Source organism: Sander lucioperca, chromosome 19, assembly GCF_008315115.2.
Source record: "Sander lucioperca isolate FBNREF2018 chromosome 19, SLUC_FBN_1.2, whole genome shotgun sequence".
Lineage (NCBI taxonomy): Eukaryota > Metazoa > Chordata > Actinopteri > Perciformes > Percidae > Sander > Sander lucioperca.
The window spans coordinates 22,982,142-23,009,822 of record NC_050191.1 but is presented as its reverse complement, the minus strand read 5'-3'; the positions used below and the strand labels follow the sequence as shown (position 1 = coordinate 23,009,822).

Below are 27,681 nucleotides of genomic sequence, written 5' to 3'. Positions count from 1 at the left end.
ACAAAGTAGACATCAACCATGTTCATTCTGCTATTACTCCCTCTTTATCAGGTCACCCACACTACCTGTATTTATCAAATCTGTCAAAGTAAAAGAACTGATTTATTATTGCTGGTCAGACCACCTTAACCATGTTCGTAATAATGTACAACCTCTTTTCATTTCAAAAGGGCCTTAAAAGCAAGTCACTGGTTTTATTAGCAAGAATTGGTGTATTCACTCATTCCCACTTGGATTATAACTTAAATTGATCCTTATTGAGACGTTTTGATTCCCTGACTCAGCAGTTCAGATCAGCCCCTCTTACTTTACAAAACCTGTACTGCATTTTGGAGCTCATGTACACACACATTTACCACGGGTAATGTGTGGCAGAGTTGTGCTGTCTGTGGCCTCTGATTGGACATCACAGTGTTTGGTCAGAGGTTGAAAGTCTCTGTGTGTGTGTGTGTGTGTGTGTGTGTGTGTGTGTGTGTGTGTGTGTGTGTGTGTGTGTGTGTGTGTGTGTGTGTGTGTGTGTGTAAAGTGTCTGCATGTGAGCCACCAGGAAGCATTTTGGGATGTTTTTAAGTTGTATGAGGACGTGGGACTGAAAAGGACAGAAGGGGGATCGGGGGTCTCTTTCACGTGAATGGATCGAAGAGGATGTCTTTGTTAGTTTGGATACTTTTTATATATAAAGGAATTAATGCAAAAAAATAAATAAAAGAAGCATAAAGCTAGAATGTATGTGTAGGGGAGTACTGCTGTCCTGTTAGTTCATACCAATATTTTAAGTAAATAAACAGTTGTGTTTCCATATCCACTTTTCTTTCCTGCTGTTAATTGTGTCATTTTAAACCCTCAGTTGTTTGTTTTTTTTTTTGTTTTTTTTTATATATATAGCCTACTATAAATTCATATTACTATACACATTAAATTGCAGTCTTTGTGGGCTTTTAAAAAATAAAAGCATATGTGTTTTTTTCTGGCTGATTTGTTTCTTCTCTTTAAAGTAAAACTACACTAGGCCTACAACGTACTAAGAATCAGATCAGTGAAATTCGACAGGCTGTTGCCCTTGCGTTACTAAAGCGTAACTGCGGGACAAACCAATTCCCCGCCCGCCCGGAACAGCTCACGGGTTCGGCTCTTCCTGACGTGGCGAGCCGCTAAAGGTCCGCATGTTTCTCCGTGGGCTGCGGCGATTGGGCAGACTACCTGCTTGGCACTTTTGACGAAATATTTAAATAAACAGGTGGCAACGACATGGGCGAGAATGTGGTTTATGTAAATAAAACAGAAGTGAAAGAGCGTCAATCTGTTTCCGTCTCTCAGACGCAATGTTTGGCAGATAGTTGGAGAGAAAAGGCTTTGGATTTTAATACGAGGTAAGGGCCATACTTACTAATGGTAACGTGCTTGGACAATAACGGGGTTTCACTTGCATTTTATCGACGTTTCTGCAGCGCCAAATGTTGTTTATCAAGGTTTTACTTCCCATAATTTGATGTTGAACCTATCATTATATGCCTGCCAATTAAACACCTAACAGAGAAAGTGTCCGTTCACAGTAGAACGCCGGCTCCGTAACGACTCGTAAAAGGCTCCTTCAGTTGCTGTGACTTCTTTAAAAGACGTGGCTTTACACGTCAACTTCGGACTGATTTAGCTTTGGGTCTCCCACACCTGCCACATTTCACCTGACGTGCAGCGTTTCCGTCTGCAGGTGCCAGCTGCGCGGCCATGCCTCATCTCACGGCCACGGCGGTGCTGCAGCTCGTGCTGCTGCTCTCCGCTGTGCCCGCGCAGTACTTCATCTCCCGCTGGAGCGGCTCCACGGTGGCGCAGCGCTACCACGCGAGCACACGGTAGGATCCGTATGCGTCAGTGTAGGGTGTATTTACTTTGAATGAGGAAGAGCAAGTCTGTGGATTTGGAAAACATGTTTGAAATTAAATAAATGGCCTTCATTCATATGTAAATGAGTCCCTAGAAATGGAATATAGTGTGTATAAAATATAGTGAAAGTAGTGCATCCCAATATGAATTATCTAGTGCAAGGGCCCCTTAGCTGAAAGAGAGACTGAGCAGGGACCCCTTGCCACATATATTGTATAAAAATGTAGATGCATATTAAACTGGGCCAGATGGATGAAAATGGATGGATGGATATTTATATATTATTTCTACATCATATTTTAATATTCAACATACTGCCTTGTGGAAGGCACAGTGAAACCTTAAGCTTAACTGTATGTGTGGCTGGCTACCTTACTTAGGTTTCATAAATGTTTTGTAAATTAAATGGGTTTTTTTTGGACGAATTGGCCGATTCCTCTTTGCTAATAATATGTTGGTACATTCTGATATTTTCAGACATATTTTAACAACTTTCAAATAAATCTCAAGCAACAGGTCACCTGTTGAAGATCTAGTGTTTTTGTTTATATCATTAATCAGTAACTATGGTGTTTTAGGTTGCTTAGAATTTGGAAAGATTGGAGAACATCTCACCTCAACTTCACTGCATGGATGGACTGGGCAGACCAGCAGATGTCCAAAGTCAAGTATGGGACGTTTGCACTTAAAAAAAAACTATCAAGCACTTCTTCCAGGACCTTTTAAAAGTCTTGTATAATGTTACAGTTTTTGTAACAACAGGGAGCACACACAGGCTAGTCACTCGTATGTCCAGACTGACAATATTTTTGCTTTCCAAAAGGTCTTTGATTGACTTCGGACAGGAAGTGCCACAAGAGTCGCTTGCCATAGAGGCCATGGTTTTTGACAACGACCAGGAATTCTTTGGAGGTTTGTGTCTGTTTACATACCTACGGTATGTTTGGAAAGTTTTGGTCAGTGGTTATATTCAGAAAGAATGTAAGGCGTCTGTTGCAAGCAATTTAGTGTTATTTTGTGCTTCCATGTTCAAGTGAAAAAGATAAGACGGTGAATAACCGGTAGGTTCAATTTGACTGCAATGAATGTGGCACAAGTTAAAATAATTGCCTCACACGATTCTCTTGTTGTTCTGTGTTGATCCCTGCAGCATCCAAGAAAGTGCGCAGCCCTCGTCCTCCGTACGTGTTTCTGCGTGTTGGAGAGGTGGTGATGGAGAGGAAGGGCCATATGGTTGGGGTGGTGGTGAGCTGGGACTCTGAGCTGCGAGCCCCTCCACAGTGGGTCGACAGAGTGTATTCCAGCTCTGAGGTTAGCAGCTTTCGAAAATCCATCTAATTGTTTTCCCCCCCTTTACTAACTTTGGGTTTCACAAACTCAGTGTTGACATTGACATTTCATAATGTTGGAAAGTAGTTCTGTGACTGTGTGTGTGTGTGTGTGTGTGTGTGTGTGTAGGGTCCCAAAGCAGAGAAGACGCCTCATTATAAAGTACTGTTCAGCGGGCCTGGACCCTCCTCTGTGTTCGTTGGATACTTGCCTCAGACACAACTGGATCGCATCACTGGGATGAGGGTATGTACTGAACATCACAGCGCATAAACACACACAATCACTCGCATTCAATACACCTTGGACTCACTGTTGGATGTTTGTAGCCGGACATTCCCACCTTGGAGAATTACTTCACGCATTTTGATGGGGAGCGGTTCGTCATGCAGCCCTGGCTTAGAGAGCTCTTCCCTGAGGATGGGACTGAGGACGCCTGACTGTTCAGCTGTGTGTGTGTGTGTGTGTGTGTGAGATCATACAGGTGACATGAGATAGGCAATGTTAAAAACACCAGAGGAAACGTGGCTATCCCTTCTGTGTGTTTTCTGACTTTTTAAAGGCGTCTAATAAGAGACAATTCTTAAGTGCTTTATTTGTCTAAGAAATCTACTGGAATCTATCAGTCTTTGTCGAAATGACTGGAAGCCCAAGTTTGGAGCAGATTGAGGATAATTATCAAATCCCTCCTTGCTTGATCTCGATGTGAGGGTGTCTTTTGCAGATTTGGAATAACCCTGGGACTCACTTATGACATGTTGTTACAGTATGTACCTTTATTACTTTGAAGTGTACAAATATAAAGTGTTTTAAATTGATGTGCCAAAAAAAAATAGAGCTGAAAACATTTAATTTAATGTTTGCTTGATTTTAAGTTAAATGATAACAGTAAATGCTTGAAATTACAAAATTGCTATTTTTTTTTGTCTTTTTTTCTGTTTACAAGACTGTTGGCTGAGATAGAAAAATAATCTTGAAAAACTGCACTTTTATACAGCCATCACGACCAATAAAATACGTTAAACTGTATCAATCTGCTCTTTGGTTTCGTGTGTGTGTGTGTGTGTGTGTGTGTGTGTGTGTGTGTGTGTGTGTGTGTGTGTGTGTGTGTGTCAGATGTCTTTAGAGTTTTTTCCTGCTTTTGTCTCTGAGGCTGAAGGAGACGGACACCCGCGAGGAGGCGGTGATTGTGGGTGTACGGGGAAGGTGAGGAAGGGGTGCAGCACCCTGGCATTTGCCTCCATCCTCCTCATCCTCATTCCTCCACTCTTTTGTCTCCTCCTCTCTGACCAGAAGGGGTGAACCCAGAGTTTGCCCCAGGAGCTCGCTGACTTCACAGGCCTTCTGCTTGGCATTTTCAACTGCTGACACACACGCACGCCGCCTAGGAGCATAGACAAACACACACGAGTTACAATTTCTGCATTAATCAAAATAAGGAGAAGTGTGTCCAGATATGACAGTGCTGGTGAGATGTGTGTGTTTGTTTAAATACCTCATTAGACTCAGGCTTTCAGCACTGTGGTAGAACTCTGGTGTTCCCACACAGACACTCTGGTCCAGCTTTTCCAGCAGGACACTGCGTACTCGCTCCATCTTATCAAAATCTGAGAATGTGACCACGACCTGCGGTAACATTTTGTTACACTGTCATATACAACTCAACACACACACATACTGTATATGCTGTAGGGTCAGTGAAAGGTTAATAACCAAATACTCCACCTCTGCTTCCAAATGATACTGCTCTGCCTCTCGGTGGAGAAACCTTCTCATTGAGGTGTCTTTGTCACTGACACCATGTTGTCTAAGCAGAACAATTGAATGGAAATGGAAAATTGTTACATTCACTGCAATGAAACTTATATTCCAACACATTTTAGAGGAACATATATACTTATTTAGTTTTTATCCACCTTTGGCTACTTTTACTAGCTACTGCACTGAGAGCAAAAGCCGACTGTTTAATAGATATATAGAACCTAAACAACTTTTACAGTGGTTATTACAAACGTGACAGCACCGTAAGCTAACTAGCTAGCTAGCTTAAAGTTTACTGCTTAACAAGGAAACTACTGGTGTACTTAGTTTTAGTTCTATTGTTGAACCTTTGCGTATGTTTTCACCTGACAGCTTGTAAAATGTATTCAATTCGCCGTGAAACGCTGTTGGTCACATCGTTGACGGACTCTTTGCTGTTGCCCACACTGACCCGCACCGACACTCGGTCCGCCGGGCAACAAACCTCCGCTGTCCCGGTGACCTGGACCTCCCGTACCCGGTTACTGGGACTTTGACGATGAACTGCTCGCACTTCGAGTCCCTGCTCTCTTTCATTACCGGCGAATTCCCGACCAGCAGTCGGTAGTATCGCAGCGAAGACTCGACTCTGTCCATCATGATTCATGACGGCAGTAGACAACAAACCAACTTCCTGCTGCTATGGTAATAGGCGAAATGCACCTTGGGACTTGTAGGCTTTTTTTTTTTTTTTTTTAACATGGGCCTTAATTTTATTCATTTTAGTTAAATCTTGGATTTCTAAATGTATTTTTGTATATAACAAATCTATGAAGTAGCCTACCTTATTTTATTCGATTTTCCTTTTTTGTGATGTGTATATTTATGGATGATGTGTAGCCTATTGTAATTTCTGTAGGCCTACGCTAGCCTATGCCTCTAAATAATGTAAAATGTAATTGATCTATATCGAGTTTCTGGATATTTATTGCAATGTTCTAGAAGTAAGACTGTGTAATGTTATGATAATGTAGTTTCACTACACGATAGTGTGGAACGTGCACGTGATTCGGGTCCCTGCTTATATCGCACCTGTGATTTGTTCCCATAATTACCTGTCAAGTAAACACGACGTATGCGTGACACACTGCTAACATACTTTCAAAAACAAATCCTAAATAAATATCAAGCTTTAACTACGTCGGCCTAGGGCTGACATTTATTTTCACATTGTTTGCTTGTAAACCAGCAGCCATCTGAATTATATAATTAGAGTTCTTTACAATGTTTCTAACAGGCCTATATCGCAAAGAATATCAAACAAAGTAGCCCAAGTCGGTCAGCAATTGCTTTTCTAAATAACATATTCCGCCATTGTTGAAACAAGCTCTCCGACGCTAAACATGACATTTAAGGTAAATTCTGACTTTTAACGAAATTATTTATTGACTTATGTTCATTTATACGTTTTGTTTTTAACCTTCTTTCCTAGCTGCTAGCTAAACAAATAATTGGTCGATGGCTTGGGTGAAAAGACTGACAAGCACGTGTAGCAGGTAGGTAACGTTATTCCTCTGAACACAAACACCAGCAAAAGAAGTGTCTACAGACCGTGTGTGTGTGTGTGTGTGTGTGTGTGTGTGTGTGTGTGTGTGTGTGTGTGTGTGTGTGTGTGTCCGTCCGTGCTGACTAGTCAAAATAAAATAGGTGGTTATGAAAATGGTCTGTACCTGTCCATATGGTTCAAATACAGTTTTGTGTGTTTATTTTATGCTTCATTTTAAATATGTACAAGCCTATATCTAAAGGCAGTGTGTGTATGGAATTTTGAGTCAACACATTTATATGTAGGCATATCGAGCAAGGCGTATGTCAAATTGAAACTAAATGAAATACCTACATTTTACAGTACGTTTGGATATAAACTGAGCATATCTTTGTGGTGTGGCCGGTCTTCAGTGTGACCAAATTATTATGTTGGATGGTAGCTACAGTGGCACTGCATGTTAGTTCTTTAGATTCTGTTAAAAAGACACAACTCCATGCAACAGTTTGATTTAGAGTATATGACACTAAATGTGTAACTGCATTTCAACATAAATACGTTTTCTTTAGTTCAAATATGTGGGCTCTTGGTGGATATTCGGAAGATATACCGTGGAAATAGTTTCCTTTTGTTTAATTGATCCCATAAATGGCTGTGTCTGTCACAGGGTTTTTAATTAGTAGCCTATTATTAATAGCAGAAGTACAGTTGAATGCAAGGAAGACCTCCTTAATACTTTTCTGCACATCTAGACAAGACCTAAAAGAAGATTTTCAGAGGATAGCAACTTTCCATAATGCACAGGCTTATTTCTTTTCAAAATGTTTTAATGACTATTTGTGTTTTGGGTCCCTGACACAATCCTGAGTGATATGGAACATTAAAAAAAAAAATTTAGTTCCTCAATGAAATAATGACTGTTGAAGTTTATTAAGGGGAAATGTCAAATAGGTGTGTGTGTGTGTGTGTGTGTGTGTGTGTGGCTATTTACTGTTATACATCAAGACTTGTAGATGTATCATCAGCAAACATACCTTTGTGCCATTTCCACAGATTTGCATCACTGTTGACATAAAGTGTGGGGAAATGGGCGTACCCAATGTGTATCACTTGGGTTTGTCAGTATCTCTGTTTGGTCAGTAGATGGCAACAAAGTATAACCTAATAGCATAGTAAAACTATGGCAGCACATATGAAGTGATTGGATAAGTACAGACCTTTACATATGTACAGTCTTTAGTATGAAAGTGCAGATCCTTTTGAAGAACTTTTTTATTATTATATAAGTTGTCCGCTTTCTACCATTTTTGAAAATAATTCTATCAAATATTTAAGGTCTTCTGGTAGTCCAAAGAGGAGACTAATAATAATAGTTGTATTTGGCTTACAGTATATCATATTGTGATTATCAGTTACTTACAAATACATAAATATGTAGATGTAATATTTGATTAATATAATTTCCTCAGTTTAAATGTTTTAAAGCAGGGTTTAATGATTAGAGACCAAACTTTTTAGGGGTAAGTAATGAGGTAATAGAGATAACAATATATAGTAAAGGAAATAGTAATCATAATACAAAAGGAACTAATTGTGTCAAAATAGGCTAAATTAAGATTTTACAGTATTTCTCAGTGTGTTTTAAGTGTTCAGTACTGATGTCCTAAATGAAGAAAATATTACTTTGCTTAGAGAAGGCATTGTGCTTCATGTATCTCAATGTCGTTTGGAAGCCATGTAAACTGCAGTCTCTATGTTCTGTAGGCCTATTATTTGCCCTCTTCTTTCATTTTTCAAAGAGATTTGGGAACAGCAGAGATTTGATCCAATTCTGGACAAAGTTTGTTTGGTTTCCCCGGAGTATTAAAACTGTGAAATGGGCTTTATAATCACAACCTAAAAATACAAGGCCATATTTGTTGTTATTGTCTCCGGTTTCGCCGGTCCCCCGGTATGCTCTGTGAAACTTTAGATCTGATGCGCAGCTCCAGCCAAGAGGGATGCAGCACCCTACAATAGGCTATTTTCATATGAGAGAGAACGAGGCAGAGAAGAGGCCCTTTACTGGTAAATCTCCATGGAAGTCCAGAGCATTTTCCTTTTTTGAAGACCGTTTTCACCCATCTCCTAGCTATCTGTTGCTCTAACCACTTCAACAATGCGTGTCCTCTTGCTCTGTTGTCTCTCTTTCTTCCCCTCCTCTGACCAGAAAGATGGCTCTCTCACAATGATTTGAAATGCTTAGAGCAACATACTGTAGTTGGGTGCTGTGATGTGCTAAATGCAAATGGCTGTAAATTATTTGTTCAGTTGGCAATCATCATAAGGTTACCAACCACTTACATACACAAGAGTCCATTTTACTCTTAAAAGCATTAATTCTTCTTCTCCTCCAGTGTTTATATAAGAGCATGGCGTTTAATAGAATTTACTGTGCTTGCCATGAAATGATGTTGTAAAGATTTATGTAAACCAAAAAATCGGTTGGTTGCGTAAATAAAAAGCTGGGTAAACTGAATTGAAGAGGTTTCACTCTCCACTGTCTGTGTCCCTGGTTGTTGGGTGAAAATGGTCTGGGGGTCCTGAGATGGAGACTGTGGCCACTTAGGGGAAACAATTTGACTGTAATAGTCTCTGAATCTGTTGATGTCTCTCTCGCTCTCTCTCACTCTCTCAGATGAAGTAATAAAGTTAGCCGTGTTGGAGGCCCTCCATGTCTCTCTGTAGACCACAATCAAGGCCCGTGCAGTTTTATTGCAGTTTTATTTTCATATTGTCCAAGAAATCTCCAGACTCCCTCCTGTGCCCATTGCCATAAATCATATATTTTGACTGTATTTCTTCCACTATGCGTTTTTTATTTATGGGTGAAGGCGATAAAACATGCAGCGTGCACTCTGTGTGTCCACAGCTGCATCTGTCGAGGACTTTATTGTGAAAGGGGAAAAAAAGTCAAGCTTCATTTTTTATTTCCCTACACAAATCTCTTTCCCTGTTAAAAACAGATGCTGATAGAATGAGAGAACACAATAAATGGAGTTTTTCATTGTTTACGTCTTTAGGCTCTTCCGATAGTTTTATTGGTTATACAACCAACAATGTTCAGCTCTGTTTAACAATAGGTTCAGGTGGTGATCATTGTTTTATCAGCAGGAGGTGCTCTGAACTAATAGTCAGCTGACAACTCGAGCTGCAGATTCATGGTCAATAGTTGGAAGAATGATAAGTCATTTTAGCATGAGCGTAAACGGGCTCATAACATCTCTACACTATTATTGCACAAAAGATGACGGTGCCCTAGCAGTTTTTCTTTGTCCTCATACATGCAGGAGGGGATTTTGAATTGGATAATCTTTCCAGGTGCTGGGGATCATTGCTCTTAACTGCTGTCTATATAGTTTCATAGTTGTAGTCATAGCTGTTGCCAGAATTTTTATAAATTCTTAAGACAGCCCTCTCAACACACTCAGACAGTTATGACCAGAAACTGGGGAAAAAAAGTTCTTACTTGGATTTTTCACATTTGTTTGTGTTTAGTTAACTGTTAAATGTTGCTTTCTCTTTATGAAGGTCTAATGGTGTTCAGTAGGGTTTTATTATTTTGTTGGCCTAAAAGAAGTAAAATGTAATGTTAATTCCAGGACAAAATTTGTGGAGCCACTCAGTGGTCACTAGTTGAAGACAGCAGTTGTACTGGGCAGTTGCTGTGTGTGTAGCCTATGTTGTGTAGACAGTTCAAATTGGATTTACTGGAAAAATGGCAGCATGCTTACTGCTTGGTCAACTTTCCTTTGAATTTAAAAAAAAAGTACAGTGTCGATAAGCATTCTCTAAAATTCTTGAACACATATTTTCACTATCCTCCTGTCACACTTGACAAAATGTGTATTTTGTAAAGAGAATCACATCATATTACACTGGGCAGGTGTACTTTTAAACAATTAACTAAAAAGGAGTCGGTGATTTGATATACACCTAAATTTAGATAACATTGCATGTATCCCTCAAATCATGACATGGTGACACCCAAGGCCAAAATGAGCAAAATAACTACAAATGAAAGAAAAGATTAGAGATCGTTGTGTAGGATATTATAAAATAGTTTATAAGATATTGCAATCAGAGTTAGTGGCATTTCTCATTAGCTATGGAGTGATGCCCATAGGTCCTGGGAGACGAGCAAAGGGGGCCAGTTCACTGCTGAGTTCTCTGCATGTCCGTATGTTATCGGAGGTATTTTCTCATGCTGTCGCTCAGCTCCACAGCGTCCATCTCTGTAAACAGCTCGTAGTCAAATAAACAGTCCTGTCCACAGCCCTTCTCCACTCCCATCTCTGAATAGACCTTTTGTATTAGCGGATATTTTGACATGTCCTCATACCAGGGAACACACAGGTGTAATTAATTACATTAAAGTGGCTATTTGTAACTTTCAGTTTGTGTTGATTGTAGCGGCCCATTTGGACAAAAGCGGTAATGTTTTTATCACACCTGCTGTCGTAAAGGTCTTTTCTTTACGGTGCGGTATTTCCCACTGTATACAGCAGTAAGCGTTACCGGGAGGTCATATAGTTGCGATGAATGTTTTGCTCAGACAGAAAATCATTCATTTACAATAAGAGAATACGTTACCGATGCATCGTTGCATTTCAAGTGTTGCATACGGTAACTTAGCCTACTTTGGATATCTCGTGAGCTAAACCGGGTAACACTGTCACTGTGTCGCGAGCCAAAGCATTAAGAGTTTGTTGTAGCAACCAACGTAGTAATAACTTAGATTAATATAGCGCATTTCATGAAACCCACGGACGCTTTACACAAGTAACGTTACAGGGGGACAAGGGAAAAAGAAAATATTAGGCCAACACAAACACAGAGTAAAAGGAATAAAACGTCCGCACTAAATGGAAGGGGGACGTAATTTAATGTCGGCTACTGACTCGATGGTGTTTTTTGCCCCCAACGGCTCCTTCCAGGCAGCACTGCGACCGCTGCCTCCAAGGCACCTAACCCTAACCTTAACCCTAACCCTAACCATAACCATAACCAGTGCCTTCCAGGCAGCGCTGCCTGGAAGGAGCCGTTGGGGGCAAAAAACACCGATAAACTACTGACGTACAACCACATTGCGCAATGTAACATTATTTTATGAATGAAATAGACATATTACATACCTGAGGGCCATTTCGGGGTGGGGTTTGAATCATTTATAATCCCGTAATTGTCTCCATCTGTTGATAGCCCGATCAAGTGTGACTCGCGTTATCGCCTTTTGTCTTTCACGTTCCCTTTTAGCTATTAGTTCTTCGTTTAATTTCCTTCTTTTCTGTGATGGTCCTGCATTAGGCCTATATAACGAAATCTCCTGCTTCCTTTTACGTGGCTCAAAAGGCTGGATACGCTAACACAGACTTTCCGGTGTTACAGAGAAATCTGTGACCCATCAGAATGTGTTACTGTAGCGCCGTCTACCTGCCGCAAATCATTCTGTGACTCCGCGGGAAAAATCAAACCCGGGCAGAGGCCGTACTAAAAACTATATAAAAATGGCGTTGTTTTCACTGTTGGTCTCGTTTGCTGTTACAGGTCAGGTACGATCATTGTCTGAAAAATGACAGAGCTTCAGAAAAATTCAAAAGTTACATACAGTCACTTTTAATAACGATAATGCATTGAGTTTATGGGTGCTAGTTCTATGGTTGTGGTATTGTGCATGCTGGCTCACTGGCATGACTTACCGCAACAGTTAAAGGAAACCAAGCCATCGTTAATTTATTAGTTACACCTGTGCTTTTCCTGCTATGACAAGTCAACGTGTTTGGCGTGAAAAAAGATTTATGGTTGGGCTTTAATGAATGGTAGTGACAATATAACACTTAACATGGCTGCAAGAGAATTCCCTGTGTTTGCGAACGTTGTTTCCTTGGTATGTAGATTAGAATAGCTTGTTCGCAAACTGTGGCACAGCACAACATTATGACGGCATTATCGAAATAATAAAAACTCACAACATGGGAAGAATGCCGCACCTTTCCTGTTCATTTCCATTTGTGGTCTCTTTCATGGTTCACTGATGAGAGGTTTCCATGTTAGGCCTATGTATGCTTAGCCACACACACAGCACACACAGAAACACTCGGGGCACCGCTGAACCTGTTGTAAAGACCTCATAAAGACTCAACATCTGTTTATTGCAATGCATGCCAGAGGATTCAGCAACACAGACACCCACCCAGATAAATACCCACCCACTTAAACACATCCACAGAAAGGTCTGCATGTTTTAATGCACACAGGTGCCTGGGCCAAGCAGTGCTCTCTAATGATGGTAATGGTGTGTGTATTTTGATGAACACTAGTATATGAGTAAGTGAGTGAGAGAGATCTCTGCCCACTACAATGTGTCTTTCATCCAGGTCAACAGGTGTGTGTTCATATATGTTGTGTTCATTAGTATTAATGGCCAACCCATACATTTTGTGACTGCAGAGTATTACAGTAGCAGTATTATAGCTCATGAATAAATTACTTAAATTAAATGCAGGTCTTCATCTCATCTTTTGCATTACGCATTTACATACATTCTATGTGGTTTGTTCTTGACCATTTCCACCTCTTTCTCTCCATTTTTTTTCCTTTCCTGCAGATCTGTGTTTTTTAAGGCCTGGTTGGGTTTCAGGGCTCTATTAAAAGTTCAAAGGAAGCGTTTACTACTGTAACTGGAGCTAGTCTGCACTGAGGCTTTTCACTAATGAGTGCACAGCATACACACACACATACTCAAAGAAAAACGCACAAATGCACACACCGCGCACAACACGTGTTTCCCTCATGCAGGCTGCAGTGATATTCCCCACAAAGTTCATCGTTACTGCGGGAATCATGTCTTTTTGAGAGCCAAAGATCAATCAGACTTAACAACTCCTTCAGCACCCTGTCCCTGTTTGTTCCCTCTTTTCTTCTTTCCCACTCTTCTCTTCCAAACAATAGATCAGGCTACTTCAGACAGAGGAACTGGAAAGTAGGATTTTTATAAGATCTGTGTTTCGACAGCAAATCTCTATCAAATAGTCAGATTTCTTGAGCTTGTTTTCATAATCTTTTTGGTTGAAGAGATTGAATGTGCTGTGAATACATTAAGAAAATACTTAATAATATAATTTTAGGGGTTCAAATCCTGTCCTTAAATGTGTTTATCAGAAATAATTTTGGGTGCAGTCACATGTTGTCACCCTATCACTGTTTTTTCAAAAACTTTTAATATAATTTCTTTAAGCCCTCTCTTCCTCAGTTACTTCTTAGTTTCATGTTCAGCTTTGTATAGTGCTGTATCACTTCCTGTAATCAAATTACTCTGTGTGTGTGTGTGTGTGTGTGTGTGTGTGTGTGTGTGTGAGAGACATGCTCCCACAGTGCATACAGACCTTAAAGGGCAAGAAAATAGAGAAATCGTTAATGGCTTCACACACTACTTTCCACAAACCTTTTATAACAAATTAGAATTTAATAATGTTTGTTGAGTCTTTGGAGCTGTGCGGTTTTGACCTTCCTCTCCGCTGTGTCCTCGGATGTCTGACATTCCAGAGTAAACACAAAAACAAACAACTCAGACAGCGAAGCCTGGGATTAGACGAGGGGTATAGACATATTTCCACCATGCCAAACCGTGAATGTATGTAGGGACATATCTGTGTGTGAGTGTGTATTTTAGGTTTTGTTTTGTTTTTACAATTGTTAAGTTGGGTTTTTTCCTGTAATTAGTTTTCAGTTGGTATGTGTTTTTTTACTTGACCTTTAATTTTTCTTTAATTTCTAGTTGTGGGTATTTTATTTTTTCAAAAGTATGATATTAAAAATACTTTTTTCGAGCTGATTTTGGGTGCTACGCATTGCAAATCAAATTTGTTCTAAAATGTATTGACATCACTTTTGTCTTCAGTATTTACTTAGCTAGTTTAAAGTTGCAGTTGTTTGGTTTAAAGCTGCTCAAATAAAGCGGACTAGATTCCACGGAATTTAGCCATTTAGTTAAGACATTTAATGATAAGTGGTTTTGATTTAGTTAAGACATTTAATAAGTGGTTTGATTTAAGCTTTGCAAACAGCAATGGCAATAGCAATGCTGGCTCTTCCTAAGAGAAAACAAGTTTAGAACATAGTGGCTCAGTACATAGTGGCCCAGTATGTTAACCAAATAAATCTGATAATTATTCATTCTTAGTTTAAACCACACTGCTAAACAGAAACACAGATAGTACAAAAAGCATTCATTATTGTCTTCATTTTAAATATAGACCGTTTAAGTTAAGTGTTTGGTACAGCATTTGATGGGCGGAAGTGTGTGTTTGATACAGGAGCTGTAGCTGGTGGACTCAGGACAGAGGGCGGGGTGATGGGGTTCAGAAACTCAAAACGCCAAACGTTTATTATTACCCCGTTTGCAGCGGACTTGCCTTCAGGGGAGAATCTCCAGAAGTAACCCTTGGCCCCACTGCTCAACTCCCTCCACGCTGCACCCCCTCTTTCCTCCTCTCGCCTCACATTTGCGGTCCGAAATGTTGAAAGGAGAATAAAAGAATACAACGGAACAATATCTGAGGTCATCGGAGCCGGGCTGCTGTTCCGGGAACAGCGGAGGTTTCTGAGGCAATATTCTTTTATTCTCTTATTATGGCAGAGAATGAGAGACGAGTGAAAAACTTACTTCACAGCTTTTTTTTTCATTCAAGAACAGATCCAGGGTGATAAAAGTGGACGCTCATCCAAAGTTTTACAGCTTGCCACTCCCTCTTTCTCTCCTTCCCGTTCTCCATTCACCCTACCTTCCCTCATTCTCCCCCTCGTTTCCTTCTCCTCCATCATTCCTCTTACCTCTTGGGAGCAGCGGTTCTCTGCTGCCCGTTGGCACTGTGGATAATAAACACCCCCACCCCACCACCCTTGTGCACCTTAGGGCAGGAAACCCCACACATACGCACCTGCATGGGCTGCCATGACAACGAGGACCATCTGTCCATCAAACCAGTGTCTGAAAGAACCTGTTCTAAGGCATTTGCAAGAGGATAAACACACATACCCACTCACAGCCGCATAGTGGACCTGGGTCAAGGGTTAAAGAACCCCATTTCCTGTCCAGACAGACGAGGGCTAAACACCCCTCCTCTCACTTCCACTCAATTTCTTTCTTCCTCGTTTTCCCTTTCTTCCCCTTTCTCTCTTGCTTTCTCTCTCTATCTGAGCTTGATATTCATTGGACTGAACAAAAAAGTAGTGTTGTGTGTGTGTGTCTTGAGTGTGATTGATGCTGTGTTTGTGGTGGCAGTCTCAGCTTAGTTGCCTTAGCTCATCCTTGAGATTATTAACCAAGCAGCCTTTTTTCCTCACAGGAGCTCTTAACTGCAGACCAAAGGCTGATTTCATAATAAATGATGGAGTAAGCTAATCTCTGAAAGTTACCATATTTTTTTTCTTCCAGACTACTCTCAAGAGCTTCATTAAAAGGGCATGGTCTTGTATTACAGATTTGAAAGATTCGTCTTAGTCACTATTGAAACCAGTTCCTCAAAAATAATTTTTGGCTCTGTATTAAATCAGCAGTCTACATACGTTTTTAGTGCTTTTCAGAGCACATGTGGCCAAATATATATACAGTAGATATGGTTTCATGCATTTGAACTACTTGAGGTAATTTATCCTCCACCGTTTAACCAGCCTCAAAACTGGACACATCCCTCACAAAATGAGACAAACCGAGTACGCCTCGTGTGTTTATCAAGTATCCAGAATATATTTGACTACTATTTTGCCCATGTCTGCTTCGGAGTGAGCCTCTGTGGTGCAGGGCTGGTCTGGTAATAGCCTGTGTGCTCTGCTGTGCTGAGATTAATGTGAAGACTTATTGATGTAATGATGGAGCCATGAAAGAGCACTCTGGGCCGTGGTTTGGGCCCAACACATGAGCCTAATGGACTCTGTGTGTATGTTTGTGTGTGTGAATGTGGTTTTGGACCGAAACAGATGAAATTAATTGCGAGGTTTTGCGTTCATTAGAAGGGACCTCGAGAACTAAGTCTGTATATTTTAGTCAGATTCCTTTGCTCATAGAAAATCCGTGACTTTAGGTGTGTGTTGATATGTGAGTGTGTCTGTACATGTGTGAATGACCTCAGACTTCCCTTGACTCTCTCCCTCCTGTGTGTCTCTTTGCCATTTCTATACATGTGTGGTATGCATTGTGGTTCTTAGCTGCCCATTGCTTTCCCGGTTAAAGGGCAGAGTGGCTCAAACTGACACTGTGGGACAGCATGGTTGGAGGCAACTTGGGAGGAGGCTGAGTAAATACGACCAAAATTAAAGTGGTACGTTTACAGCTAGTGCCCTGCGGTGTGTGTGTATATGTGTGTGGGTGTATCTGTGTCTCCGCAGATTCTCCGGTGAGGCCCAGCAGGTGCTGACAGGACCCCCTTCATCTCTCCACTCCCCCTGCAAACCCTTTGTGTGTGTGTGTGTGTGTGTGTGTGTGTGTGTGTGTGTGTGTGTGTGTGTGTGTGTGTGTGTGTGTGTGTGTGTGTGCGCAGACTTGATCTGCTCAGTGTGGGTCTGATGTTAAAGTGATTGACAGCCAAGCAGTCACTAGGGCGATTGAGAGCAGTTGTGGGAAGAGAGAGACCTTACAGCCTCACCACTTTCAGCCCTGAGGGGGGAGAGAGAGAGAGACAAATACAGAGAAAGAAGGAAGAGAGAATCTAAACAGATGAATAGAATACACAGAAATGAGGTTTGAATGAATAAATGAACATAACACAGGTCAATGAATGAATGATGTCTTGCCATTTGGCTCTCGTAGGGACCTGTTGGTTGGTTATGCAAAAATGGAAAGACAAGATAAAATGAACTTACTCTTGATAAAAAGCAAGTCTTGCTTCTTCATAATCACCCTGTCTATTCCCTGATCTCATGGGTTGGAAACCCTGGGGACCATGGAGGTTTATGGGAAATGGCTCATACTCAGGGAGTGATGTCATACGCAGGAGACAGACCAAGCTCTCCCTGGCTGATATGGCGAAGGGAGGGCAAATACGAGTTACAGGACCTGAAACACCGAAGACTCCTTAATTAAGCAGGGCTGTGACATCTTTCAGGCCCCGAGTTCTCATTCTTAGTTCATGCTCAAAGAACTCCGAAGGCACTGCCTTATTTCAAAAACATGTAATAGAAGAATGAAATCATTTGGCTTTATTTTCCATCCAGTGAGCTATATTGTATGTCATTCATTTTGTGTTTATGGGCTAAAATTTGGCCTGTGGAGTTTATCAACACTCCCTGTCTAGGTTAATGACCTGGACTCTGCAACTTGTCAATCTTTCTTAATATATAGTACCTAATAAAACAGAAAAGCCCCTCAAATAATCATTTCAAAATGGAATCATTTATTTATTTGAATTTGTTCTGTATGACCTCCACACAACCTTTTTGTGTGTTACAGACAGACAGCCAGAGTTGAAGCTCCAAGGAGGCTGAAGTAAACCAGGCATGAACCAGCAGGCTGTTACGCATCACTACAGTCCTCGGAGGAGAGAGGTGTATTCATGCAGGTAAGTGAATAAAATATCCTTTTCCAAGGCACTTTTTCTCTGTTTATGTGAATATGTGTGCAGGAGAGACAACTGCAGTGTCTCTGCCAAGGCAGCACAGGGGAGAGCAGGCCAGTGGCCATCTGGGTTTAGAGGTGTCTTTAAATGGCGGAGGTGTAAATCTACCGCCCATGTGCTGGAGGGGACGTCAGTTTCTCTCTGGCCCGCAGACCCACTCACAGATCAATAAAGTTAACTCAAAACATTCACACTCTGCCATCTGAAATCAACCATTTAATGAGTTGCTGTTCCTGTAAAAGTGGAAAAGGCCCCTTCAGATTTATTAGAATAGAGAGAGAGAGTAGAATTCCAGAGAGGAGAAGGAGGATGAAGAAGAAGAAGAAGAAGAAGAAGGAGGAAAGAAGGCAGAACTATAGATTTTCTGTTTGGATTCATTTCCGGGCAAACAAGAGCCACAATCTGCATCTCTGTGGAACACACAAATAAACAATGAAAATAGCTTCTTGATCCACTTTTTATGAGCGAGCATACTTAAATAGAGGTGATTGGATGCTTTTGGTAAACCATGGTAAGCATGGAAAGTCTCCAGACTATAAAAGCAATGTTTAGCAATGTAATTTCACTTAGAATACTGAATGTTATCCAAAAGCGGATCTGCTTTCAGGAACAAATTAGCCTGCAGCAAAACGGCTCTTTAGCAAGCTTCAGCAAACGACCATAAACTTTTTTACAAACAAGACCAAATGCTGAAAAGAGTAAAGCAGTTGCACGAGTTACCTCTATTTCTACAGGCCTCCGAAATAACTCATACTCCTGATGATGTGTGAAAGAAGTTCTGGCAAACTGTTAATACATTTACACAGAGTTTGAGACATGGCCCTCGTTGCTTGTATCCATTTAACAAGGGGAGTGTAGAAAACAGATATTCCTGATGTGCTTTCTGTTGTGTTTGAGTGAACCATTTCATGTCAGTGTAATTGAGCTACGCTATATGGCTGAGAGACGCATGCAGGTTGTGTGAAATGTGCTGAGGGAGCATCAGCCGCATTGTTTAATGATGCAGAGACTGTCTTTACTGGAACCGACGCTGGATTGTTTTTGCCCCTTCCTGTTTTACGTGCGATATGTCCTGTGTTTGGGTCTTGGCTGCCTTTCACCACTTGGACGTCTCTGCTCACTCCGGGGTTTTTCCTAAACTACTCCTTTATCCGTTCCTAGGACACGGCCCATAAATGCACCTCATCATGTTCATCCAAACACTGCTGTCTACCTGAAAATCGTCTGATGATTGGTTTATGCTGATGGAGTGCATATTAAGTGTTCCGTTTAGTCTCTGCTTCCCCCAATCTCTCACCCTCCACTACCAGCTAGGCGTCCCCTGGGGGCCACACAGGAAGAGGAAGGAAGACCGATGAAATTGTCCTTTTTACGGGCAATGTCTTACTTTTGGGGTTTACATTACTACATTAAGAGGTAAATCCCTTTAGCAGCTGCCAGACAGAGCGGAGTTTCATGAGATTGTGTTACCTGCACACTCTGCTTTATGGTGGCTGCAAAGAAAATCCTACATGTTAACAAGCGCGCATGGAAAGAATTAGACTGGGCCCCATGCAGGGTGCCGTGTCTCATCAGGTGTGACGTTACAGGGCTAAATCTGCGCATGCTTCCGTACAACGCAGTGTGACAGGTGCTGACAGTTGACGGCACAGGTCAGGAGCACCCGCTATATGGGCCAGTTTGTGACATACGGACCACTTTACAGTACCTGGATGTCGAGACATGTCTACTTGGGTGTGCAGGAATATTTGTTGCATACTCTAAACATGTGTGAGGCGCTAGCATGTTTGTGCTGGTAATGGGTTGTTTGTGCGAGTGTGTGAGCTTGTGTGTTTATGCTGCTAATGGGGGTTTAATTTGATAAGCGGTTGGCGGATTTGTCAGCGCTCAGCATGGATGGAAGGAATTAGGCTGTGTATATTTTGGGTAAACATAAAGGAATTCACTCCAGGTTTCCTCTCTTTCTCTTACTGCCTATATGTATATCCTATTAGTTTAGTCTATTAGTTAAGACAAAGATGTTATTGTTAATTTTTTTTAAAGCCCCATTTTTATTTAAGAGAAAAGTTCCAACCTTTTGGGAAATAAACATATTCACTTTGTAGATGAGAAGATCGATACCACTTGTATGTGAAGTACGGAGCTAGAGTTGATTAGCTTAGCTTGGCATAAAGATTGCAAGCAATGGGAAACGGCTTTTTCTGGCTTTGTCCTAAGTTCAAGAATACACCTATTATTAGATAGCCTACTTATTAACATGTTTATTGTTTTAATTATCTACAAACAGTGTACAGTTTTAGGGGAAGGTTCATGCTGTAACTAATTCTAGAGAACAAAAATGTATCCATCCACCCGGTACTTCTGTTCAGAGAGTGTATAGCTATAGCACTAGTTGACACAGCTTCACTGTAATGACAAGACTCAAGAACAGGGCTGTTTGAAGGAATTTGGGGGCCCCAAGCAAAATGGACATGGAGGCCCCCCCAACCCCCCGCACGCACGCACGCACGCACGCAAAGCCTACAAGAACCACAGCATAGCCATAAAATTTAAGTTCACCCACACTTTATATAAATAAAAAAAGGTTTACAGTGCATAAACTGCTGTTGCATAAACTGTGCATAAATAAAAAATGTTTAAAGTGCAAATACTTGTGTTGCATATACTGTGCATAAATTAAAAAAAATTACAGTGCAAATACTGCTGTTGCATATAATGTGCATAAAATTTGAACATTTTCAACAATTAAACATTTGCAAAAAACACCACTGTACCATAAATTCAAATATACATTAAAAAAGTGCACAATAACTAAATCCAACGTACTTAAACACACACACACACACACACACACACACACACACACACACACACACACACACTCTCATTAACATTTTTCGGTTCTCACAAACATGTGAGTACCTTGTGCTATAGAGGAAACATCAGCACTGAGAAGTGATGCATCTGTTGATGGTGAAGTTGATGGTGTAGCTGGGAAAATAATTGAAAAAAAAATCTGAAATTACCTGTGAAGTACGTTTTACCATTTCACTGTTAGCATATTGAAAGAGGTCACTATTAACAGCTCAGCTCAGTGAGAGAAATTCACTCTACCTTCATCAGTGGAGGTATCCTTAGGAAGAGCCTTAGGGCTGAGAAATTTAAGCAAAGCACCTTGAGGGGAAAAAGAAAAGATGGTAACACTTTATAATAACAATCATTAATAGATGGTAAATTGATAGTTAATTAATCTTTAGTTAATTGTCATTTAACTGTTAGCAAACACTTTTTACTGTTAACAAACAATGAAATTATAATTAAATGTTTACTAATTATTAGTAGTGCTGTAAATTAACAGTTTATTGTAACACACATTATATCTATCATATAATATATTAGGTATCAGGTAATGATTAAACATTTTTTGTAAACCTTTAAGAAACCATTTTTAAAACATCTATAAACATTACATAGATAGACGGACCAGATATTCCTAACACTTTGTTAAGGGTTACTAATGCTTAAAAACATCCCAAGCTAATGTTTGATGCACGGAATTTATTGTGTGGTTTTCCTAACACCCATTTGGTAAATAGATTATCACGGTGGAATAGTTAGTATAGCATGCTAACGTTATGCCACTTTCATCAAAACCTATTACAAAGCTATAGCAATGTCATGTCATTAAATAAGATAAACAGTGATTCTGGAACAGATCTGCGTCTTCCTTATCCCGTTAAAAAACATATTACAGTAGTATGTAACCATATTCCGTCCGTTCGAAAAAAAAGTTGCACCAACTGTTCGTTACAAGCAGCATTTGCCGTCAGGCAGGTTACAGGTAACGTTAGCTAACATAAACATATTTTTGCTAGCCTACCTGCTGCAAAATTACACCAAGACAAGTAGAGCTATTTTATCCAGTGTAATTTATCACTTACCACTATCTTGTTTTTTTCTTATCCTCCTCTTCCTTTCTCTTCTTCCTTTTCTGACTTCCTGAAGCATAATTCCGCTTCATGATGACTGCCGACCGAGGAGGTTTTGTATTTTGCCAGCAGCAGAGATCACGAGAGGGCCCCCTTGAGGGGGATCCCGATAACAGTGTCATTGCACTTTACTGCATTGACTATCAAAGGGGCGCTCACACAGTTTGTCGTTGCATTTTATTAACCAGTCGTTGTCTTGGGGCCCCAGGCCAGCTCGGGGCCCCAAGCAATTGCTTGGTTTGCTTGCCTTGTCGCGACGGGCCTGCTCAAGAAAGTCATTGTGCCTGGCGTCATTTGCTAACAGCTAGCTATTTACGACCAGGCTATTTTCTGGAACAAAAGCGTTCATTCCGAAAGTTGCATCTCTGATGCTTTGAAAGTTGTCCGGTCTCTCTTTCTTTATCTGTTGTTAAATGTACTGTAGTGATGGAGCTGTACCCAGCATGACGTTTGGCAGTGTAACAATTAGTAGGGGTTCCCTCTTAATACACTACACACATAACGCACTACTAATATGTCCCGTATATCTAACTTTAGATTGTCAGTGTAGAAAAACCCCCTAGCACTACAATGGACTTTTTGCATAGTTACCTGATCCGTCCGATTGATAAAATGAAAGCAAAGCAACACTATATTTGTCATTTGTTTTCCCAAACCTTAATGAGTTTAATTAAACACTAGAGAGGCATCTGTTGAAGCCTATGGTTTGAACCCTGTTCATATGGTGTTGGGCCTGTAGAGAGGGTTTAGTATGGGAGACATATGGAGTTGGGGGTGGTGATGGAGGGGCTGTAATGTAGTCACAACAGAGGGTTCAGAGCCAAAGGAAACAGGGGTCTCTCTCTCCTTTCTAAACAGGATGAGAAGACGAGACCACACGCATGGCACGCTGTATACTGTATATGTATCTACATATATCAAGCAGGCTTTTTCAACATATTTGATCCCTCTACCTATTCTATGGCTTTTGGTTGATACTGAAGTTCCTTTCGCTCCTCCTTCACGCACGCACGCACGCACACAAACACTGCTCCTCTCTGTACAAAGCACCACATTCTCTAAGGAACATGCTCTATGAATGACTCTACTGTTTTTCTTTTATCTTTTTATTACTCCAGATCCTCTTCCTCCTCCTCCTCTTCCTGACCAGAAAGTGAACAGAGATAGACTGTATTATCATAGATTGGCGTCATTACAATAAGAGCGCAAACATTTAGATACAGATGTAATTTTTCTACATCTTTTCAGAGTTACTATTCCTACACTACCTACCTTAAACACAAACTTTCTCTTAATATTTCTCTGTCTTCCGCCTTGTCTCTTGTTTGCTGGTCTGGTTCAAGCCATTTGTTCCACTGTCTCCTCCAGTCTTGCCCTCTGAAGCTTTGTTTGCACTATTTGGCAGAGAGAGCAGTCATGTTTTGGAACAAGTGAAAATAAGGTCAATGTACAGTAAGCTCGTAAAAACAATTGAAATAGAATTTGTGTGACCGTCTACAAACCTATAGCCACGGCATGATGGGATTTTATTTGGTGATAGCGTGATGACTGAGAAAGACCTTGGTTGAAAAGTCATACATATAGACAAAATAGTATAATACACAGTGGAGTGTAGGTATCTTTTACATTTATTAGCATAATGATACCACAGTCACGTCTAACACAACAGTTCAGTTGTATGAGTTTTGGTTATCTTGGCCCAGCAGCGGTGCAGTGATTCTGGCCACTATGTGTGTGTTTATGTGTTTGTGGTGTTATTCCAGGTGTTATGTAAGGAATGGTGTGTGTACATCAGCTGGAGACCGGAGAGAGGAGAGGTACCATCCTTCATCACCAAGCATGGTGTGTGCACGTGTATGTGTGAAAGAGATAAAGAGAGTATGTTGGCTGAGGAAGTGTGGGTGGATTTTCTGAGATCCATAGACACCCAGAGATGCTTTGATATATTAGATGGAGAAGCAGAGGGGGACAGGAGCCAGCATGTGTGCATGCGTGTGTGTATGTGTGGTAGTGCAAGTGTAAACATTGTCCTCTTCCCTGCTGTGCTGTCCAGCTAAGGCTCTGTGCCAGGAGGTACCCTCATGGCCACGACCACACTGAGCAGCAGGAAATCCTCTGATCTTGGTGTGTGTGTGTGTGTGTGTGTGTGCGTGCCTGTCAGCATCCCATGTGACCATAGTGTGCACCACTCCAGCAGTTGGTGGCATCAGTACAAAGATAAAACTTATGTTACCTGTTCAAACTCTCATTGACATTTTAAATTACACAAATGACAAAGAATGAAGCACGGGCACATACATTAACCTTACTCAACAGTGTTTTTAAGCAGTGCAATCAGTTTGTCTAGACAGCAGGTATGGTAAATTTAAAGAAATTATTATTTTGTTTTTTAAATTAAAGGTTAGTCGAGTGGTGAGCTATGACAATAGACAGGGAGGCCTAAACAGCGTACACAACTAGCGGAACAGCGGCTAGAAGTGATTTCAGGACTTCTCTCAATTGAGCCTGTGTTTTACTACGCAACAATTAAATCATTTGTAGCATCTCTGTAAGATTAGTTCTGATGCTATTAAAGAAAACTGACACACTAATATGAATATAGTCACATTTTTAGAATGTATGTATTATGAATACAAATTCTCTGGTAGATTGTAGCATCAGCAGCATCATGGTAAGCGAATACTGAAGTACATTGACAGAATGTAAGTGAAGATTTGTTTAACTTAATGTGTGACCTCGTCTGTGCCACATCATAAGTGAATAATCTCCAGTAACCAAAAGAAAAAAATGTTGTTAAACTTCGAACAGTCAGGAGATCAGTTGTGTAGCGTGCCCCCAGCTTTTGCGGCACACCCATATGTTAAGTGTGTATGGTACAGTATGTGGCTATGGGTGTGTCACGGTCCACTGCACACATAAAATCGCCACAGTCAGAAAGTCTGCTGGTCAAACTTAAGAGACAGAGTGCCTTTAAGGGATAAAAGAAAGCCTTTGGCGATGGAGACAAAGAAAGTGGTGTGTCACAGGCTTTCTTTCTAAATGTTTATTGCTCTAACCAGCCTAAACAGGGAAACATTAAGGTGAAGGAGGAATTTGATATATAAAAGTAATTGTGTGCACATCCCACCTTCTGGCAGGTGCAGGACAAATGAAAAATACTAAAGTGAAAAAATGTAATGTCCGCAACACTGCTTTAAACTCCCATACTGAAGGAGGAATTTGAACCATAGGATGAAGGTTGAAGACCTTTGAGGCTTTGAGGAGCTGTTGTGCTAGCTCATCATCTGATTAGAGCTCAGAAAACATACCTGAACTTCAATCAGATGGGTCTCTGGTAGTTTAAAAGTGAAATAGCAATTAGGGCTGAAACGATTCCTCGAGTAACTCGAATAATTTGTTTACTACAAATCCTCGATGCAAAATTCTTTGCCTCAAAGTTTCGTTTAATCAATGTAACAAACGTTGTAAGGCTCACTGTGTTTCTGCATGGATGATTATTACTAGCGCACAATGGGCTGACGCTGGACATAAGACTGACGGCGCAGATTACAAAATGAAGGAAGATAGTGAAAATAGAGAATAGACAGCCAAGAGAAAATCATTGAAATCACAGAAGATCATTTTAAGCTGCAAAAAAACGAAAACTATTGTAAAATCGAACTAGCTTACCACAATAGCCTGGCGTCAATGCTACATCATCTCAGTAGAAAACATCCAGTCTACTCATCCATACCACGGAACGAACCCATCACAAGGTACCTAACATCTGCTGCTCTCATCCGTCGCACTGTTTTACACAACTACAGCATGCTACTCTGCAAATAGCAATGTTTTACAAACAAGCTAAAACGGAAACTGTCGGTTTGTTGTCTAACTGTTTATTAGTTTCCTTTTAATCTTGAAATTTGGACAAATTCTTGTAAACTTAGCTGCTGCCGGAGACAAACCAGCATCTCCCTCCTGGAGCGGTTAACCCCATGGCTACTTAATATGCACGTGAATGACATCATCGGACCATGCCAGTGATGTCTGCATTCTTTATGCTTTCTCCTCACTCAGTATTAGCCTTCTGAAAATGTGTCCCCCTGAACAGTGTACTTGAATAGCCCTTCTGTGAGCTTTGTATAGTCACATTTACTTGGGCTTAGCGAACAGCTCTGTTGCATATCCAGTGTAAAGAGCAGGGCCGTGCAGAGACCTTTTGAGGGGCAGGGGCTCAAATTCAAAAAAGGGCATATGAAACAAGATTTGCTAACAATATACAGTATGTCATCTTTATTTTAAAAACTATATATTTTAACATAATACTAAATCCACAATACTGTACACCTCAAAATAAAATATGGAGCCTTCGACTACATTCACAAATATTTCCAAAAAATGCAACTGTTGTCCAAGCAAAATGTAATCTTACATACAGTATCCAAACTGTATATAGAAAGTGCAATATGAAATGTTTCATAATACTAAATCCATGATACTGTATACCTCAAAATGAAATATAGAGCCTTACATTAGACTACATTCACACAAATACAAGATAACGAGATATCAAACGAGAAACAGTTTAACTGTAGCCTATAACTGCAACCTGAGCTGACTATCAGATTTCTGTAGCAGTGGGCTAGTAGGCTTTGAATCAGAAAGGGATTTGCAAAGGTATGCAGCATGTTTCAGATTTCCTCAAAATATAAGGATGTCCTTTATTAAGTCAAAATGTATAGACCACCAACCTACACCATAGACTACAAATAACCTAAGCTAATTTCCCAAAGAAGTGACATGTTCTTTTAAGTGGGATGCTGGTTGAGAGGCAGAAAGCAGACACACACACACACACACACACACACACACACACACACACACACACACACACACACACACACACACACACACACACACACACACACACACACTTCTGTTAACCTACAGAGAACTACTGCTACACACACACACACACACACACACACACACACACACGTACATACACACACACACACACTTGTTAACCTACAGAGAACTGCTGCTACACACACACACACACACACACACAAAACTGTTAACCTACAGATAACTGCTGCTGCTACACACACACACACACACACACACACACACACACACACACACACACACTTCAATTCAATTTTATTTATAGTATCAAATCATAACAAGAGTTATCTCGAGACACTTTACAGATAGAGTAGGTCTAGACCACACTCTATAATTTACAAAGCCCCAACAATTCCAATAGTTCCCCCAAGAGCAAGCATTTTCCCAAAGAAGTGACATGTGACACACACACACACACACACACACACACACACACACACACACACACACACACACACACATACAACTGTTATCCTACAGAGAACTGCTGCTACACACACACACACACACACACACACACACACACTTCTGTTAACCTACAGAGAACTGCTGCGGTCTTCTCTTGTGTATCAGAGATTGAAACGGTGACGCTATGAGGCTATCACACAATGAGTAATTTTGGCCGCGGCAGCTCGTGCAGTTACCGCGAAATGTC

At 40.7% G+C, this 27,681-nt stretch overlaps 2 protein-coding genes and 1 long non-coding RNA gene across 5 annotated transcripts; 2 read left to right on the top strand and 1 right to left on the bottom strand.

Moving 5' to 3' along the window:
- Window positions 1-1,104: 1,104 nt before the first annotated feature.
- On the top strand, window positions 1,105-4,238 carry si:dkey-261l7.2. 3 transcript variants are annotated; one of them, XM_031288006.2, is made up of 8 exons: window positions 1,358-1,375; window positions 1,520-1,578; window positions 1,708-1,850; window positions 2,460-2,549; window positions 2,705-2,793; window positions 3,032-3,192; window positions 3,340-3,456; window positions 3,540-4,238. In XM_031288006.2, the coding sequence occupies exons 3-8, from the start codon at window positions 1,726-1,728 to the stop codon at window positions 3,648-3,650; spliced, it is 693 nt and encodes a 230-aa protein (XP_031143866.1). In that variant the 5' UTR covers window positions 1,358-1,375; window positions 1,520-1,578; window positions 1,708-1,725; the 3' UTR covers window positions 3,651-4,238. The 3 variants fall into 3 exon arrangements, with proteins under 3 accessions (XP_031143865.1, XP_031143868.1, XP_031143866.1); XM_031288005.2 differs by lacking the exon at window positions 1,520-1,578 and having other exon boundaries at window positions 1,105-1,370; window positions 1,709-1,850; XM_031288008.2 differs by lacking the exons at window positions 1,520-1,578; window positions 1,708-1,850 and having other exon boundaries at window positions 1,120-1,370.
- On the bottom strand, window positions 3,776-5,674 carry irak1bp1 (interleukin-1 receptor-associated kinase 1 binding protein 1). The gene is made up of 4 exons (XM_031288004.2): window positions 5,337-5,674; window positions 4,936-5,017; window positions 4,706-4,836; window positions 3,776-4,594 (listed from the first exon to the last, which is right to left on the bottom strand). Exons 1-4 carry the CDS (start codon window positions 5,615-5,617, stop codon window positions 4,333-4,335), a joined length of 756 nt encoding a protein of 251 aa, XP_031143864.1. The 5' UTR covers window positions 5,618-5,674; the 3' UTR covers window positions 3,776-4,332.
- A 75-nt stretch (window positions 5,675-5,749) lies between these two features.
- On the top strand, window positions 5,750-18,086 carry LOC116041937. The gene is made up of 3 exons (XR_004103062.2): window positions 5,750-6,365; window positions 6,443-6,506; window positions 17,986-18,086. It is a non-coding gene; the product is annotated as an uncharacterized LOC116041937 (long non-coding RNA).
- Window positions 18,087-27,681: the final 9,595 nt, after the last annotated feature.